The following is a 17978-nucleotide window of genomic DNA, read 5'->3' as shown; positions in this document are numbered from 1 at the left end:
CCCTTCCTCTCCACTTTCTCAATCCTATTTTGGCCATTGTTTGCAATGCATGTATTGATTGATCTCCCTCAAATATGAAAGCAAACTACTAGAGCTCTGGCTGAAAGAAGGGTCTCTGAGTTATTCTTTGACAAGCTCAAGGAAGGTTGCCCCGTTTATAGGCAGCATGAAGATGAGAGACTGCTTGTCCAAAGCCCAGCTCTGGAACGAATTCGTTCTCTGACCTTGGGCCTAACTTCCTGTCACCTGTAACATGGGAATGACATCATCTGCTTCTTGGCAGGGATTAGTTACTTAACATAGGCAAAGCACTTAGTGCCTGACACATGTTAAGTACTAAGTATTATTATTATCATTAGTAGTAGTATTCTGTAGCTCTAGTACCAGCTTGAAGGGTCTCCATTCATACAGGGTAGGTGCTTAATTTACAAAAGTTTTTTTCTTTCGAGTTAAGCATACTACTGTTAAAATGCCAGTCCTACCCAGGTGAAGGGGGTGTGAAGACCCCTCCTTTCCAACAAGAGACTGAGGCACCCTGAGATGAAGGGAAGGTGATGGAGAGTGGGAAAGGGCCAGAAATGGAGAAGCAAGAGGTCCCCAGCCCAATTTTATAATGTTTCATCTTCCCCAGAATCTTTATTTCCAACCAGCCAAGCCCTCACTATCCCTTCTCGTCACTCCTCTTACATGCCAACACCCCCTCAAGCCATTCCCTGCGCCCTGAGGGCTGCTCTCCCCGTTTCTCTGAACCTTTTCCATATTCCATCCAAAAGTGCCTGATGTATCCAGAAGGCCCTCGCTGGCATTTCCTGACTGTCTATGGTCACGGTGTGTTTATTTGCTCTTTCGCTCTCATTTACCTGTAGCTGAAAGTCTTTCCCTCGTGCTTGTCTGAACTCCTCCGAAGTTGGGTCTCCCTGTAGCAGTTCACAGGGCCTCATATCCCCAGGAGTTCCCAGGCTGCCAGGACAAGAGTGGAGTGGCCTGGCCCTGGTCTCTTACCTGGGTCTCGGAGAGGTTCAGCTGGCGGGCCAGCTCAGTGCGCTCGCGGCCCACCACGTACTGGCAGCGCTGGAACTCCATCTCCAGGCGGTACAGCTGCTCGGCAGTGAAGGATGTACGTGTCCGCTTGGGCCGGTCCAGGTCCAGGCCCTTAGGCAGGACAATTTCCCGAATTGTCCCCTTGGCATCTGCAGAGACCATGAAAGGAGCCAGGTTAGTTCATTAGCTAGGGAGTTAGATCAAGAGAAAGCATCTTAATAAAAGGTGGTGTGATCTATCGCGGAGCTCCTCCAGCCTGGATCTGGTTGCATGACCTGTAACAAGTTGCTCACCCTCTCTGGGCCCAGATTCCTTAACCACCCAATGCAGGATATTGTATCGAATGAGTGGCTAAATGTATGTGAATAGGCCTCAGTACAAATACCATCGTGGTCTGGGAAGAAAGGACTCACTCTGACCCAGCCAGGATTCTGGGCCTTTGCAGAGTAAGGAACAGATGGGAAAAATATGCTGGATCCTCAAGTACATAGGGAATGATGGGTTAGAATTGAGTGTGATCAATCAGGTAAGGCTTACTGGAGAGGTCAGAGCCGGGTCCTAAGCTGTGTGTGTGTGTATGCGTTGTGTGTGTGTGCATGCATGAAGGAGTGTTATCCACAGACCTGGGGTCCATGAGGAGGCGGCTAGCTGATGAGGGGCAGAGGACAGTCTGGGGAGCTGAGGTCCCCAGGAGGAGCCCAAGGACAACTGCTGTCATATCAGGCTGCTGGGATGCTTTCCAGATGGGGGCTTCTGCCACTCCCCATATACCTAGTCCTGAACAGTAGGGCCACTCCTGGACTCTGACCAATGCCCTCCACGCACAGGGCCTCCAATATTTTGGAGCCCACTGAAGAGAGATTGAAAACCCAGCAGCCCATGTTCCCCATGCACTCCTGATAAAGAACTTAGTAACATTTAACTACAGGGGTGGAGATGATCCATGTTTGACCCACACATACTGATGGCTTGAAATCTAGTTATTAGAACATTTTCTGTTACAAATTAGATTGTGGAAATATGCAGCATCACACCTGTAGGATTTACAAAATCACTACCAACAAATGATGTCCATGATAACGAAGCTAAACTAACAGGAATTTCCATTACTTAACATTGGCAATGGGAAGCTTACCAACTCAAGGACGCCCTGAGGAAACCCAGGGAAGAAAGCAACCTTTCACAGGTGCAGGAATTCCAATACCCTCCAGGGGGCGCACGCAGTCGGAGTTTGCAACGCGGCCAGACTGGGCAGTGGCTGTTGACGTTGCAGCCATAACAAAGGGTGACACGTCTGCAGTACTTGCTCTGGGCCAGGCACTTAATTTAATTTAATTTTGTTTTGTTTATTTATTTTTTGAGACAGGGTCTCACTCTCTCGCCCAGGCTGGAGTGCAGTGGCGCATCTCAGCTTACTGCGGTCTCGACTTCCTGGGTTCAATCGATCCTCCTACTTCAGCCTCCTGAGTCGCTGGGACTACAGGAGCGCACCACAACGCCCAGCTAATTTTTGTATTTTTTTGTAGAGACGGGGGCATAGGGGATTTCACCGTGTTGCCCAGGCTGGTCTGTAACTTCTGGGCTCAAGTGAGCCGCCCTCCTCAGCCTCCCAAAGTGGTGGGATTACAGGCGTGAGTCACTGCACCCGGCCTTATGTTATTTTTATTTTTTTCTTTGTTTTTAAAAAATGAGATGGGGTCTCACCCAGGGTGGTTTTGAACTCCTGGGCTCAAGTGATCCTCTTGTCTCAGCCTTCCAAAGTGCTGGGGTTGCAGCTGTGAGCCACCACACCCCGCTGTTTTAAGCAATTTAACCTTCCCAATGTCTCCATGAATTTGGAATTATTATGATCCCCGTTTTACAGATGAGGAAATGGAGTAACAAATTTTAAGTAATTTACTCAAGGTCATACTGGCAGTGTCCAAGAAACTCTTGAAACACCGTCAATTTTTTTTTTTTTTTTTTTTTTTTTTTTTTTTTTGTGAACACACTCTGTTGCTTAGGCTGGAGTGCAGTGACACCATCTCAGCTCACGACAACCTCCTCCTCCCAGGTTCAAGTGATTCTCCTGCCTCAGCCTCCCGAGTAACTGGGACTACAAATGCGTGCCACCATGCCCGGCTAATTTTTGTATTTTTAGTAGAGACGGGGTTTCACTATGTTGGCCAGGCTGGTCTCGAACTCCTGGCCTCATTCACGATCCATCCACCTCGACCTCCCAAAGTGCTGGGATTACAGGCATGAGCCACTGCGCCTGGCTCCATCATTTTACTTTATGCCTTCCCTCCGTTCGTTCATTCGTTCTTTCTTTCTTTCTTTCCTTCTTTCTTTCTTTCTTTTTCTTTCCTTTTCCTTCCTTCCTTCTTTCTTTCCTTCCTTCCTTCCTTTTTTCTTTTCTTTTCTTTCTTTCTTTCTTTCTTTCTTTCTTTCTTTCTTTCTTTCTTTCTTTCTTTCTCTCTCTCTCTCTCTCTCTTTTCTTTTCTTTTCTTTTCTTTTCTTTTCTTTTCTTTTCTTTTCTTTCTTTTTGAGATGGAGTCTCACTCTGTTGCCGAGGCTGGAGTGCAGTGGTGCAATCTCAGCTCACTGCAAACTCCATCTCCCGGTCTCACACCATTCTCCTGCCTCAGCCTCCCGAGTAGCTGGGACTACAGGCACCCGCCACCATGCCTGGCTAATTTTTTGTATTTTTAGTGGAGACGAGGTTTCACCATATTAGCCAGGATAGTCTCGATCTCCTGACCTCGCGATCCGCCTGCCTCGGCCACCCAAAGTGCTGGGATTACAGGCGTGAGCCATCATGCCCGGCCCTCAGTTGGTAATTCTTAATAATTCAATTAATAGGTTGAAATGAAGTGGACTTGGTCATGAGTAAAAGATGGAATCTTCTGGATGAGTTCATCACTCCCCTGGAGAATATAATGGAAAGAGCTGTATTTGGGACATGCTGTCTACCAGGAGGCTCCTTGTGATCCACAGGGACTGAGGAACCTACCTTGAGAATCCCTGCTCTAGATGGTTACCCTGAGTCCCTCCCTCCAAGTGTGGCACCCCAGGAGACTGACTCTTTCTGGGTCCTGCCAGTGCCAGTTGACGCTCCTTCTCCAGGGTATGATCTGGCTCCTGGCTCAAGAGTCCTGGCTCTGATCTCACAGGTTCTCAAGCACCATCCTTTTCACAGTCAGCCTCAGGGAGAAGGTGAGCCAGGGTGGAGGATGTGTCACTGCTCACTCAGAGGTGGCCTCCCTCCCCATCCCAGGCCAGGTGCTGCCAGGCTGCTGGGCGGAGCCTATCAAAAGCTGTGTCGTAGAAACTATAGACCTCTTAGGACAACTCAAGCTTCCCAGCTCCAATTCTGTTCACATTCTAAAATGATAGGGTAATATTTGTGACCCCACTGTGACTGGATCAGTCTCCTTTGCTCAGGTTCCATAATTTCCAATTGTGAGAGCAGACTCAGAACTTTGTCACAACACTCCCAGGTGAATCCATCTCAAATGGCACTGATTTTATCAAACATGTTTTGTGGGGTATGAATAGGAGGAACGGTGCTGTTACAGCTGGTGTCATACCCTCCCCTTAATCAGCCTCCTCAAGCCCACCCTGGAGCATCTGAACCTGAGCCCCTAACCATAAGATCAAACCACCCCTCCCTCTTTATACAAGACCTAAAAGGAGGATTGCCACCTCAGGGAGCAGCCAAGTGCAGCTGTCTCCCTCAGGGTCAGGGAGGCACGAACCAGACGAGAAAGGCAACCTCAAACTTGCCACCAAATATCAAAACATGCCACGCGAATAAGCGCATGAAAAATGTTCAACATTGCTGGCCGTCAGGGAAAGGCAATTAAGGTCACAATAAGAAACACCTATCAGAACAGCGAAAAGAAAAAATACCAAGAGTGGAAAAGCTGGTGAGGATGCAGGGAAGCTGGATCTCTCCTACATTGCTGATGGGAATGGAAAATGATACAACTAGCTTGGCAGTTTCCTAAAGAGTTAAAAATATACTTATCCTACAACTCAGTGACTGAACTCCTGGGCATTTATTCTAGGGAAATGAAATATTTGTTTTGTTTTATTTATTTATTTATTTATTTAGAGACAGAGTCTCGCTGTATCCCCCAGGCTGGAGTAGAGTAGTGTGATCTCAGCTCACTGCAACCTCCACCTCCCAGGTTCAAACGATTCTTATGCCTCAGCCTCCTGAGTAGCTGGGGTTACAGGCACCTGCCAGCATGTACGGCTTTTTTTTTTTTTTTTTTTTTTTTTTTTTGAGATGGAGTTTCACTTTTGTTGCCCAGGCTGGAGTGCAGTGGCGCGATCTCAGCTCACTGCAACCTCCACCTTCCAGTTTCAAGTGATTTTCCTGCCTCAGCCTCCCAATAATACCAAGTAGCTGGGATTATAGGTGCCTGCCACCACACCCAGCTAATTGTATTTTTAGTAGAGATGGAGTTTCACCACGTTGGCCAGGCTGGTCTCAAACTCCTGACCTCAGGTGATCCGCCTGCCTCAGCCTCCCAAAATGTTGGGATTACAGGCGCGAGCCACTATGGCCGGCTGAAATCTTATGTTCACACAAAAACCTGTATACAAATGACCATAGCAGCTTTATTTGTAATAGCCCCCTAATGGAAACAAATCAGACGTCCCTCAGTGGGTGAATGGTTAAACAAACTGTGGCATAACTGTACTCTGGGATAACACTCAGGAAAAGAAGGAATAACAATTGATACACACAACAATTTACTCAGGAAATTATACTGAGGGGAAAAAACAGTCCCCAAAAGTTATACACGATATGATTCCATTCATTTAATATAAAAGTAACAAAATTATAGAGGTGGAGACCAGATCAGTGGTTGCCAGGGTTTGGGGATGGAGGAAGGACCTGGCCATCAATGAGTAGTAAGAGGAAGTTCCTTTGTGGTGACACCATAGTACTGTATCATGGCTGTGGGGGTGGTGACATGGATCTATAAATGTAATAAAATGTCATAGAACTATATACAAAACCCCAAAAAACAGTGCAAGGAAAAACAGGTGAAATCTGAGGAAGGTCTGTAGTCTAGTTAATTATATTGTACTAGTGTCAATTTTCTGATTTTGATAATGTACTATAGGTTTGTAAAATGCCACCTACAGAGAAGCTAGGTGATGGATACACAAGACCTCTCTGTACTATTTTTGTAACACCCTGTGAGTGTATAATTATTTCAAGATAAAAAGTTGACAACAAAAGCATGCCATAAAGCTAGAGTGATGTGTTGTCACAGAAACTGACTAATCCATTAGTAGAAAGAACACAATAGTGTCCCTGTATTCCATCTGTAAGATGATTTAAAATGGTACACAAATAAACATATGTCATGTCAAAAGTTAGGCATTTATTTTAATGTTTACTATAAAAAATTTAAACCTATAATGTTATAAGCTTAGGATGAGGCTAAAGTGGAAATTTAATCTTAAAATGCATTAAGCTAAAATATTAAGAAAATAAATGGAATATGAATATAACAAATGAAGATGGGACTCAAATGACTGCATATGGGGAAACAATAGCATGGAAAGTACAAGATAAGGGGATATTAGACACATGTATCTATAGTCATAGAGTTTATCATAAAGGGGCATTCGAGATGGGAAAAGAGTGATTTAGTCAATTAGGCAGATTGGTGATCATAAATTGTATGTTTGGAATAAAATTAAGTTAAATTTCTGTCTTGCTCCATAAATAACAACACATTTAAAGTGGATTAAACAGCAAGTCATAGATGATAAAATGATAAGCGCATTACAAGAAAATACAGGAGGATGTTTTTAGAATCCTAGGCTTGGGATGAGATTTCTCAGCAAGCTACAAAACTGGAGGCTGTAGGCCAGGCATGGTGGCTCACGCTTATAATCCCAGCCCTTTGGGAGGCAGAGTCAGGTGGATCACCTGAGGTCACGAGTTCGAGACCAGCCTGGCCAACGTGGAGAAACCCCGTCTCTACTAAAAAATACAAAAATTATCTGGGCGTGGCGGCAGGCACCTGTAATCCCAGCTACTTGACAGGCTGAGGCAGGAGAATCACTTGAACCTGGGAGGGGGAGATTGCAGTGAGCTGAGATTGTGCCATTGCACTTCAGCCTGAGAGAGAGAGCAAGACTCGGTCTCAAAAAAACAAATAACAAACAAACAAAAAAATACTGGAGGCTGTAAAGGAAACATAAAGGATGTATTTGACTACATTAAAGCTAAAAACTTGGGTGACAAAAGCACCAAAATCAAGGTAAAGTAAAAGAAACAGATTTGAAAAAAAATACATTTAAGAGTCAAAGAGGCTGGTTGTGGTAACTCATGCTGGTAATCCCAGCACTTAGGGAGGCCAAGGTGGGCAGATCACTTGAGGTCTGGAGTTGGAGACCAGCCTGGGCAACATGGTGAAACCTCTTCTTTACTAAAACTACAAAAGTTAGCTGGGCATGGTGGCATGCACCTGTAATTGCAGCTACCCGGGAGGCCGAGGCATGAGAATCACTTGAACCTGGGAGGTAGAGGTTGCAGTGAGCCGAGATCACACCATTGCACTCCAGCCTGGTGACACTGTGAGACTTTGTCTCAAAAAAAAAAAAAAAATTAAAGTAAACAGCCTAATAAAATAAATGGTCAAGTAATTTATCTGGGTCATTCACAGAAAAAGACAGCTAAATGGCCAATAAACCTATGAAAGGGTAAGCATAGCTTTATAGTAATCAATATAATACAACAATGTTTCCAGCAACAATGGAAAGCCCTTTATATCCCATAAGATTGAAAGGACATTAACAGGTGATTAAAAACAATGATGACAATTAATAACAATGATGCACTGTAGGGAAATCTACATTCCTATACGCTGTTAGTAGAACCATAAATGAGTCCATCTTTTAAGGCTGCATTTATCAAAATTAAAGATGCACATAACTTTTGCTTCAATTATTTTATTTTATTTTATTTTATTTTATTTTATTTTTTTTATTTTTTTGAGATAGAGTCTTGCTCTGTCGCCCAGACTGGAGTGCAGTGGTGCGATATCAGCTCACTGCAGCCTCCGCCTCCTACGTTCAAGTGATTCTCCTGTCTCAACTCCCGAGTAGCTGGGATTACAGGTGCCCATCACCATGCCCCCTAATTTTTGTAATTTTTTAGTAGGGACAGGCTGGTCTCAAACTCCTGACCTCAAGTGATCCGCCCACCTCGGCCTCCCAAAATGCTGGGATTACAGGTATAAGCCACCACACCTGGCCTGATTTTATTTTCGTTGGCATTTGTGCTAGAGAAACACAGGCTCAGGTGCTCCAAAGTATATACAACAATGATGTGTATTGCTGCACTGCTCAAAACACCAAAAATTTGAAAGCATCTTCAATATTTTCCACAAGACAAATGGCTGAACAAATACTGGTACATTCATATTATAAAACACCATGTAGTAATTGAAAAGAATGAGGCAATAAGCTATATGAACAGACATTAGTGTATGAAAGTAAGTTACAGAATAACGTGTAGTTTAATCTCATTTATGTAGATTAAAACAACTGAATATTTTCAACCATTCAATATGTATTTAATAAGCACTTATGTGTCAAATACTATTCTAGGGCCTGGGGATACAGAAATGGGCAAAAGAGAAAAGTACCTGTTTCCATAAACCTTGTACTAGGGAGGGAGACAGATAATAAATGTAAAGTTATTTATTTATTTATTTATTTATTTACTTATTTATTTATTTTGAGACGAAGTCCCCCTCTGTCGCCCAGGCTGGAGTGCAGTGGTGTGATCTCGGCTCACGGCAACCTCTGCCTCTTGAGTTCGAACGAGTCTCCTGCCTCCACCTTCTGAGTAGCTGAGATTACAGGCGCCCGCCAGCATGCCCACTAATTTTTGTATTTTTATTAGAGGCAGGGTTTCACCATGTTAGTCAAACTGGTCTCAAAATGCTCAAGTGATCTGCCCGCCTCAGCCTCCCAAAGTTTTGAGATTACAGGCGTGAGCCACTGCACCCGGCCTTCAAACAACCTATTTTTAATAAAAAATAAATTTTAAAAATATGTTAAGGCAATGATGAGTGCTGGGAAGGCAATAAAACAAGATAAGGGGATATTACTGTCCCTGCCCTAAATAACAAAACCCAATAATCAGAGAGAGTATGTGTCCTGCCACACCCTTTCTACTTTGATGGTCTTGGAAGCAGGAGTGAAGAAGCTTTACCAGCCTGGGTTTCTGAGTACCAAGATGAGCCCCTGTCCACTTGTGATGGACTTATGTGAGTGATAAATGCATTTGTGTTTTGTTGGGCCTCTAAAATTTGGGATTGTCTCTGCAGCAAAATATAGCCTATCTTACTAAAGTAGCCCTCTTTTTTTGAATTGCTCCTTTTCTGGGAGGAGTTTGGGAGGAGCATCAGGAAAGAGGAACAGCTTTCATTACAGGGCTTCCTTGCAGGTAGGCACTTATTAGGGTGAAATGTACTCATTCCGAGTCCTACATTTTGCTGCCCCTCAAGTCTCCTCAAAGAGGGGTGAGCTCTGGGGGTATGTGGGAGGATGAATTCTGCCCAGAGAGCCTTTGCTTGGGAGAGGTGGTGACCCCTGGCCTAACAGTAGTTAGCTTATGCTTCTGACCTCAGGTGCCCTGCTGGCACCTCTCCCAGTAGACACCTCCCGCGACGCCCCGTCCCACCTCCAAAGCCCTATCTCACTTCTTTTCCTACCTAGAACCAGGTAGTCTCTGTGCACAATAAGCTGATAATATGCTGACTTTTTTTTTTTTTTTTTGAAACGGAGTCTCGCTCTGTCACCCAGGCTGGAGTGCAACGGCGTGGTCTTGGCTCACTGCAATCTCCGCCTCCCGGGTTCAAGCGATTCTCCTCCCTCAGCCTCCTGAGTAGCTGAGATTACAGGCGCCCACCGCCGCGCCTGGCTAATTTTTGTATTTTTAGTAGAGACGGGGTTTCGCCATGTTGCCCAGACTGGTTTTGAGTTCCTGACCTCGGGTGATCTGCCCACCTCGGCCTCCCAAAGTGCTGGGATTACAGGCATGAGCCACCATGCCTGGCCGATAATATGCTGACTCTTAAGTGTGCAAGGCCCTTCCTGCCCCTACCTACAAACATAATGTGATTACTATAAAAATTCCTTATGGAAAATTCATTCTCAAGTTTATTGGGAACATTGAAAATGCTAGAATAGTCAACAAAAAAAGTTAAACAATAGGAGTGAATACACGTATTACCACACAGCAAGTATGTTACAAATCTACAGCAACTAAAATGGTATAATGCTGCACAAGGGTTATGAAGCAAATCCATGCGTCTGTGTGGATCTGGCATGTTATGAAGACAGTATTTCCAATTAGTTGGAGGAAAGACAGGGTTATCAGAGACATGGCTTTTGGACAATTAGTTCATTATTTGGAATAAAGTTATTTATCTCACACTGTGTGCAAAAATAAACACAAATTTAAATGTAAATAAAGCCCTAAAATTTGAAGAACAAATATAAAATAACTTTCTAAAAAGGAAAATAAATGACATATTTGAGTGCCAAAAATAAATGCTTCTGCTGGGTAAGAGACAGTTAAAACACAAATGAAGATTGGGAGAAAATATTCATAATGAATGCTTAAGAGAGTCCTAATGTCTGGTGTACACACAGCCTCTGTAAACCAGTGGGTAAAGTCAAGCAGTCCAGGGAGAAACCAAACAAATTATTCAGAGAAGGAGAAATGCATGTGGTTAATAAATATGAAAAACGACTCGGGCTAGAGGAATCAGAAAAATGAAAGTTTTAACAGCAATGAGATACCTCTTTTTTTTTTTTTTTTTTTTTTTGAGATGCCATATTTTATCTATCAGACTTGGAAAATTGTTCTGGCAAGGCTGAGCAGAATTAGGTTCTCTCAAGCTCTGTTAATAAGAACATAAATTGATATAATATATGGTTTTTGAAGAGAAATAATGCCTAACTAAAGTTAAAATGCACAGTGCCTTTGTCTCAGAATTTTTATAGAGCTTTGTATCACACAGAAACATTGGCATACTTGATACATACAGACCCATTGTTTGTAGCATAGTTTGCAAGAGGGAACAAAAGGGAAAAAACTGAATGTTTATCAATAGGAAAATTGTCAGTAAAATCATAGTCTAGTAATAACTTTCGCTATATGTAGACATGAACAAGAATGCGACACATAACCTGGGTGGATGTTTATTGTGTACTACTAAGTGAAATGGCAAGTGTGCGTAAACCCATTTTTATATTTTTAAAAAGCAGTAAAAAGTAAATCCTCTGTGTGCATGTGTCTGTGTTTTTATAACCACACAGGAACAAATCTGGCAAAATAAGCACCTCACTCTTCTGTTGCCTCTGAGGAGTGGAAACTGATCAGGGAGGAAAGATTCTACGCATTTTTTGTCTTTCTTTATTATTTCTTTTGCTGAAAAAACTAGGTAATAAAATTTTTTTGGTAACAAAAATTTTTAATATGTTTGTGTATGTATATATAATGTTTTAAATGCTGGATGACGATTTTCCTAACTAAGAGCTAGAATCTAGAAGCCCAAAAAGGAACGACCGTTAAATGTGGTTAGGGTTTAAATGTCAGTTTAGGAAAAAAAAAAAAAAAATCCCACGAAGAAAGTTTTTTGTTGTTGTTGTTTTGTTTTTTTTGTTTTTTTAGAAAGTGACCTGGGAGTTGTTTGCAATACATGTCACAGAAAAAGGGCTCCTTTCCTTACTATATAAGTAGCACTTACAAAGATGAGAAAACGATTAGATGGAGAAATGGCTAAATATATGAATGATTCACAGAAGAGAATATTAAATGAAAAATAACTACATAAAAACATGCTTAACCTCACTAGCAATTTAAACTACTAATAAAATGGGATTATTTTGTCACTTGAAAAGATTTCACTCTAAGAAATTAAGTATATCCTGAGTTGGGAGGACGTAGAGAAATGGCACTTTTATACAAGATGGCTAAGAGCATAAATCAGTATTTTTGATATAAAATTTGGAAATACTATCATAACTTTAAATTTATATCCTTGGATTTTAAAAGTTTGCTTCCAGGAATTTATCCTGTAATTATATTCATACTGTGTATATGTAAAATGATTGTTGTTACTTTAAATATTTTATTATGACAAATTTCAAACATTTACAAAATTAGGGAGAGCAGTATAATGAGCTCCAATATACCTGTCACCCAATTTCAACTATTAGAAACTCAGGAATAATCTTATTTCTTCTATCCTGCTGTAACTGTTAGCAAATTCTAGAAGTCATAACATTTCGCTTACGAGTATTTCAACATGTATCTCTAAAAAAGGGGGACTCTTAAGAAAGTCACCTACAATACTATTATCACAATAAAAATTGACAGTTATTCCTTAACATAATAAAATATCCCACCTGGTTTTACATTTTCCAAATTGTCTCATAAATAAGATTAAACAAAACCATTTGTTCAAAGGAGCACTCATTCTATGGTAAAAATGAGATGTTGCCTGATAAAAAGATAGGAATAATTAAATATAAAACAAACCATTTGTTCAAATTAGGATACAAAGATGTTCACTACAGCCTTGTTTGTAATAATGAAAAATTACAACCAACCTAAATATCCATCAATAGAGAACCAGTTAAATAAGTTATATTATATCTACATAATGGAATCCTATGTGGTGGTTAAAAAAAATGAGGGAGTTCTAGAAAGAAAGATTTCCACAAATATTCTTTTGCCATACTTGCAAGCTAAGACAATTTTTTTAAATTAAAAAAAAGCCATTGCCAAAAATCCCATTTTTGTAATATATAACTTACATATTTGTATTTTTCAATTACTAGGTAAAGTTTGGAAGGTAAATCTTAGGAGTGGAAGTGTATTATGTAAGAGAAATGAGAAACTTTTAAATTTTATATGACATAGCAAAATAGTATGGATTGCTTTTGTAATTAAAAAGATATTTTATGAGAGGCCCAGGCAGGAGGATTGCTTGAGGCCAAGAGTTTTAGACTGGCCTCCTCAATATGGTGAAACCCTCTCTACTAAAAAAAAAAAAAAAAAAAAAATTAAAGCCAGGTCAGCATTGTGGGGATTGCCTGTAGTCCCAGCTACTCCAGAGGCTGAGGCGAGAGGACTGCTTGAGGCCAGGAGTTCAAGATTATAGTGGGCTATTGTTGGGCCACTGCACTCCAGCCTGGGTGACAGAGTGAGCCCTTGTCTCTAAAAAATAAAATATAATGACATAACAAAAATAAAAAGATACTTTATACTTTTGAAAACAAAAGACCATCCTAAACCAAATCAAAGGATAAATTGTAAACTAAAATGTTGCAACACATATTGAAAGCAATACATAGAGTTTCTGCAAGTCAGTGAGGAAACAGTATATTTGCAAATTAAACTGGTCAAAGGAAATGAATCAATAGATAGAGGAAATACAGCTGGCTAATGAATATGAAGATTGACAAAGATGAAATGATACAAAGTGTCCAATGTGGGAACAGGGCAAAGGGGTGGGCATAAATTACTAAACTTCTCCTGCAGAATAACTTGGCTATATTTATCAAGATGTAAAATGTGAACTGTGCTGGCAAATTTGGGGAAACAATCACTTTCAGACATCCCTGCTGGCAGTGTAAATTGTTACTATCTTACCGAGGACAATTTGGGATTATCGTGCAAATTTCAAACACAGATACTATTTGACCCAGTAACTCACTTTTAGGAACTTCTCTGACAGATATACTCACACATGTGGAAATGACCAAGAACAAGTTTTTTTATTTCAGGATAATAGAAACAGATAAGAAAATAACCAAATGTCCACAAATAGGGCACTGGTTATATGATATTCATTATGATCCACCTAGTCCATTTAAATGGAATATTATGCATCTATAAAAAAACAAACAAATAGTTATTTACACCCCAAGATATATTGGGAGAAAAAAATGATATAACTGCACTGATTTCCATAGGCATAAACATTATCTGGAAGGACATATTAGAAAGTCCTTGAGCCAGGTGGGAAGTGGGTGATGGGGACAGGGATGGGAGAGGTTTTTCACAGGATACTTTTTAAAAAGTGCTGTGGCTCCCACCTGTAATCCCAGCTATGTGGGCGTTTGAGTCCAGCTTAAACCCAAAATAGTGAGACCCCCATCTCCTGATGTCTGGAAAAAAAAAGGTGTTTTGATGAATTATCTATTTTACAATTACCTATTACAGAAAATGAAACATATTTAAATTGCGTGTGTAAACCTTTTGAAGCAGCAATCACACTGCTAGAAACTTACCCCACAGAAACAAAGGTCGAGAAGACCGCTGCCTTCGAAGCTTACTTCAGTGTTTATACTAAGGAAAAACAACCCCGACGCCCCTCCTGTCTTTAGGGGAATTAGGCTTTCCCCAACCAAAGGAATACTTAATTCTACAGTCAAGGAACAGCAAGAACTAGTTCAGCAGAAAAGATGATCACTGCAGATTAAATTTTTTTAAATGGTAAATTGCAAAACAGCCTATGAAATATGATTCTGCTTTTATTTATTTGTTCGTATAAGAGCATGGAAAAATCGCCTGGAAGGACTCGCCCAGAATTGAAAACAATGGCTGTTCCTGGGATCCTTCTCTGCCTTTGGTTTTTTAAAAAAAATCGAGCTCGTATTACTTTTTGAATTTAAATCCTCTATTTACCTGTCTACATTGTAAGTGTGGCCCTGCTGGAGGCTGTGCTTTGCAGTGTCCTTTGCCCGGCCCTGGCTCCCGCAGCTCCGCTGGAGGACGCCGTGGGCTGCCAAGCAGTGGGGAATAGAAGGCGGGATAGGGGCTCTGAAAGTCAGTGTCTCCAGCAAGACGCTAAGGAAACCGTGGCATCAACTGCGCGGTTATTTTTGGCTCCAGCCGTGGGCTGCAGCCTTGTGAGCTGGCAGGGGCAGGGGCACAGATTTATCTAGTTATTTCTGTCAACCCTCTGGCTGGCTTTGCCCGTGGAACCTCACACCCAGCAGCCGCCAAAAGCCGGGAGACTCACCATTGACTTTATGAGCGGCCCAGCGCTTCCCAAGACGTCCGCTCCAGCCTGGGCCGGCCTCTAAGCGGCCGCATATGTGAGGGTTTTCAGTTTTTGTAATTTTGTAGTTTTGTAATTTTGTAGTTTCAGGTTTTGTAATCCAGTGCTTCCCAAAGCTGCGGATTGCACAAACAAAATTCCAAAGCTATGGCGTTGCCAACTTCATGTTTTAACAATTATTCTATGTCCTGCCATGATCACTGTTTCATATAAGAAGGACATTGCAACGTCAAAAAATAAGATAATCTTAGAACACATGTTCTTCCAGGAGAAGGCGTTGGCCGCCTAGTACCTACAGAAATACGCGATGTTGATGAATTCTGTCTCGTTTAAATTATTTGAGAAGTATTTATTGAGTGCCTACTGTACGCTAAAAGCATCCGGGAAGATCGCCTGGATTTGGTGGGCACAGTGACCACCTTCTACGTGGTCTTTGCCTGGCGTAGAGGGAACAGGGCTCGGGGAGCCTGCCCCCTAGACTTCAGCGCGGAAGTCCCTACCCAGCTATTCATGGCCTGGCTGTGGGAGCTGGGCAGAAATAGCTCACATCCCTGGGACACTGCCTGCCGGCAGCTTCAGCCAGGATCCGTCTGGCACACAGTAGGTACGCGTTAATGTTTGTGGAATAAGTTAAAGAACAAGAAATGCGCGGTAGCTCAGTCCTGTAATCCAGCAATTTGGGAAGTCGAGGAGGAAGGATCCCTTGAGCCCAGGGGTTCAAGGTTACAGTGAACTATGATTGCACCCTTGCACTCCAGTCTGGGCGACAGAGTAACCAGTGTATCTAAAAAAAGTAAAAGAAAAAAGGAAAAAAAAAGAAAGAAAGAAAGAATAAAGTATGTTAAGGCTACCAGGGAGACGGTTCAAGGAGGGCCCTGAGCCCTTACAAGCCCAAGCCCCTATCAAGACCTTACAGCACACTCCTCCAGTCTGGCACTCACCCTGACTCTCTGGGTGCATTCACCCTGGCTCTGTAGGTCACATCCAAGCCTGGGGCTGCTACCTCTTTCTGCAGTGCTGGATGTCCCCAGTCAGCATCCACCAACAGTGGGAGAACCTAGGGCACTGAAACTCCCAACCACCTTCTGGGATAAGCACGGTTGGGGGTGTGAGGAGTGAACTAGGCTCCTAGATCTGTCTGGCCCCAGGGATTGGTGGGCAGGCTCATGCAGCCTTGGTGTCCTCTATCAGAGTATCTTGAAATGGGGTACAGAATCTGCAGATGCACAGCCAGGTAACTGGCTGCTGGCTCTCCAAGGGTAGTCAGGTCTAGCATTATTTGTGATTTTATATTAAGCAAAGAGCAAATAGGCAAAATTCACATGCTCCACCTCCCACCATTAAAATAGAAATCAAAGAAATGTAGCCAACAAGCAAGGAGCGTGCGGCCAAGAGGTTTAATTGGGGAAATGGCACCCAGGCCAACATGATGTATAGACACCCTGTCTCCTTACAGATGGTGCACAAAAGAGGAGGACTTGAGCCCGGTGGCTTTGACTGACTGCGGGTGCATGCCACTGCCATCTCTTCCCTTTTCTGTAGCCCCAGGTACACACTCACTGTCTGGACTTCCAAAGAATTTGGCCTCCTTGCCCCTCGGACTCCCCAGAAGCTACCTGGGGGACCGTTCCTGAAGAGGTGGGTGTGTGGGGCGGGGGATGCAGTGGTGGTTCCATGGGTTCCTGGGTCTACCAGACCAGAAGGGGAACAGAAATCGCCTGAGGAGGGAAGGAGCTGTCTAATCTTCCTGAACGGCTCCCTGAAAATGAAAACTGGGCACACAAGACACAACTACAAGATGATTTTTCGGGTTGCTGGTCTGCTTCAGTGTGTGTTTGTGGGGGTGAGGGTTATGGAAGGGGGAAAACAAAGGAAGACCCAAATGAGAGGGCCTGCCGGCATAGACCCACTAAGGGAATGTGGGCCTCCTGCCGAAAACAAGTAAAAGGGAAAAATAACGTAAAGCAACTCCAAGAAAACAAAACCAAAAAAAGAAATCCTCTACAAAAGCTAAAACCAAAAAATAAAAACAAGTACAAAAATCTCAAAGTGTAGTTCCTTGCATGAGCCATTTACACTTTTCCATGTCTGCCTGGGGTGCTGGTCCTGGGTTATCAGGTCTATTAACAGACTCAGATATTGAGACGAAAGTCCCATGGTCCTTGCTAAACGCCTGCGCAGCAGGGCTAGGCCTGCGGCCAGGGCCGATCTCCCCAAGCCCAGTGGCTGCTGGAAATCCAAGCAGAAAGCGAGCAGAGGCCGGCCGGCCATGAGCCTGGACCCGGCTGCTGGAGGCGAGGCGTCTGTCCCTGCAGTAACCTGCCAGCCGGAGCCCCGAAGCTGCACCCCCTTGCACGGCTTCTTTAGACGCGCCACTGGTAGATAGGGCCCCAGCGGCTGCACGCCATTGTGCTGTGTGTACGAGTTTGGACTTGCGTGTTTCTGGAGCGTGGGTCCCGGCTGCCCGCAGATTCTCCGAGGGGCTGGACTCCACTAAGGTCAATCCCACCCGTCCCACGGTGGGCATCGCCCAGCCCAAGCAAGAGGCCTGGGCTTCACGAGTCCCCTCACGGCCCCCAGCCATCCGCGCATCCATTCAGCTCCCGGGTGAAAGCGTTTTTGCTGCTGGTGGTGGGGTTGCAGCGAGTGGCTTCTTCAAGGGATCCTGCAGTCATCACGCCCTACCGCTCCCAGACAGAGGGGTTCGGAGGGTTTCGAGTGGGGTTTGAGGACCCACAGTGGTGGCTCTCAGCCCAGAGAGGCCGCTTTGGGTGAGCAGGAACGGACACTACGCATTGTCTGTAAAAGTTGCTGTGTTGGTGGACAGAATTTCCC

At 43.3% G+C, this 17978-nt stretch overlaps 1 protein-coding gene across 1 annotated transcript in view; it reads right to left on the bottom strand.

The window, feature by feature from the left end:
• Positions 1 to 17978, bottom strand: part of VAX2 (ventral anterior homeobox 2) — a 33361-nt gene that overhangs the window by 11513 nt on the left and 3870 nt on the right. Inside the window, exon 2 of the mRNA XM_003908791.2 lies at positions 1003 to 1190. Within this exon, the coding sequence (XP_003908840.1) occupies positions 1003 to 1190 (188 nt within the window). The remainder of the gene's footprint in view (positions 1 to 1002; positions 1191 to 17978) is intronic.

Source organism: Papio anubis, chromosome 14 (assembly GCF_008728515.1).
Source record: "Papio anubis isolate 15944 chromosome 14, Panubis1.0, whole genome shotgun sequence".
Classification (NCBI taxonomy): Eukaryota; Metazoa; Chordata; class Mammalia; order Primates; family Cercopithecidae; genus Papio; species Papio anubis.
Note: the sequence above shows the minus strand (reverse complement) of the source record. Positions and strands in the feature narration are given on the sequence as shown.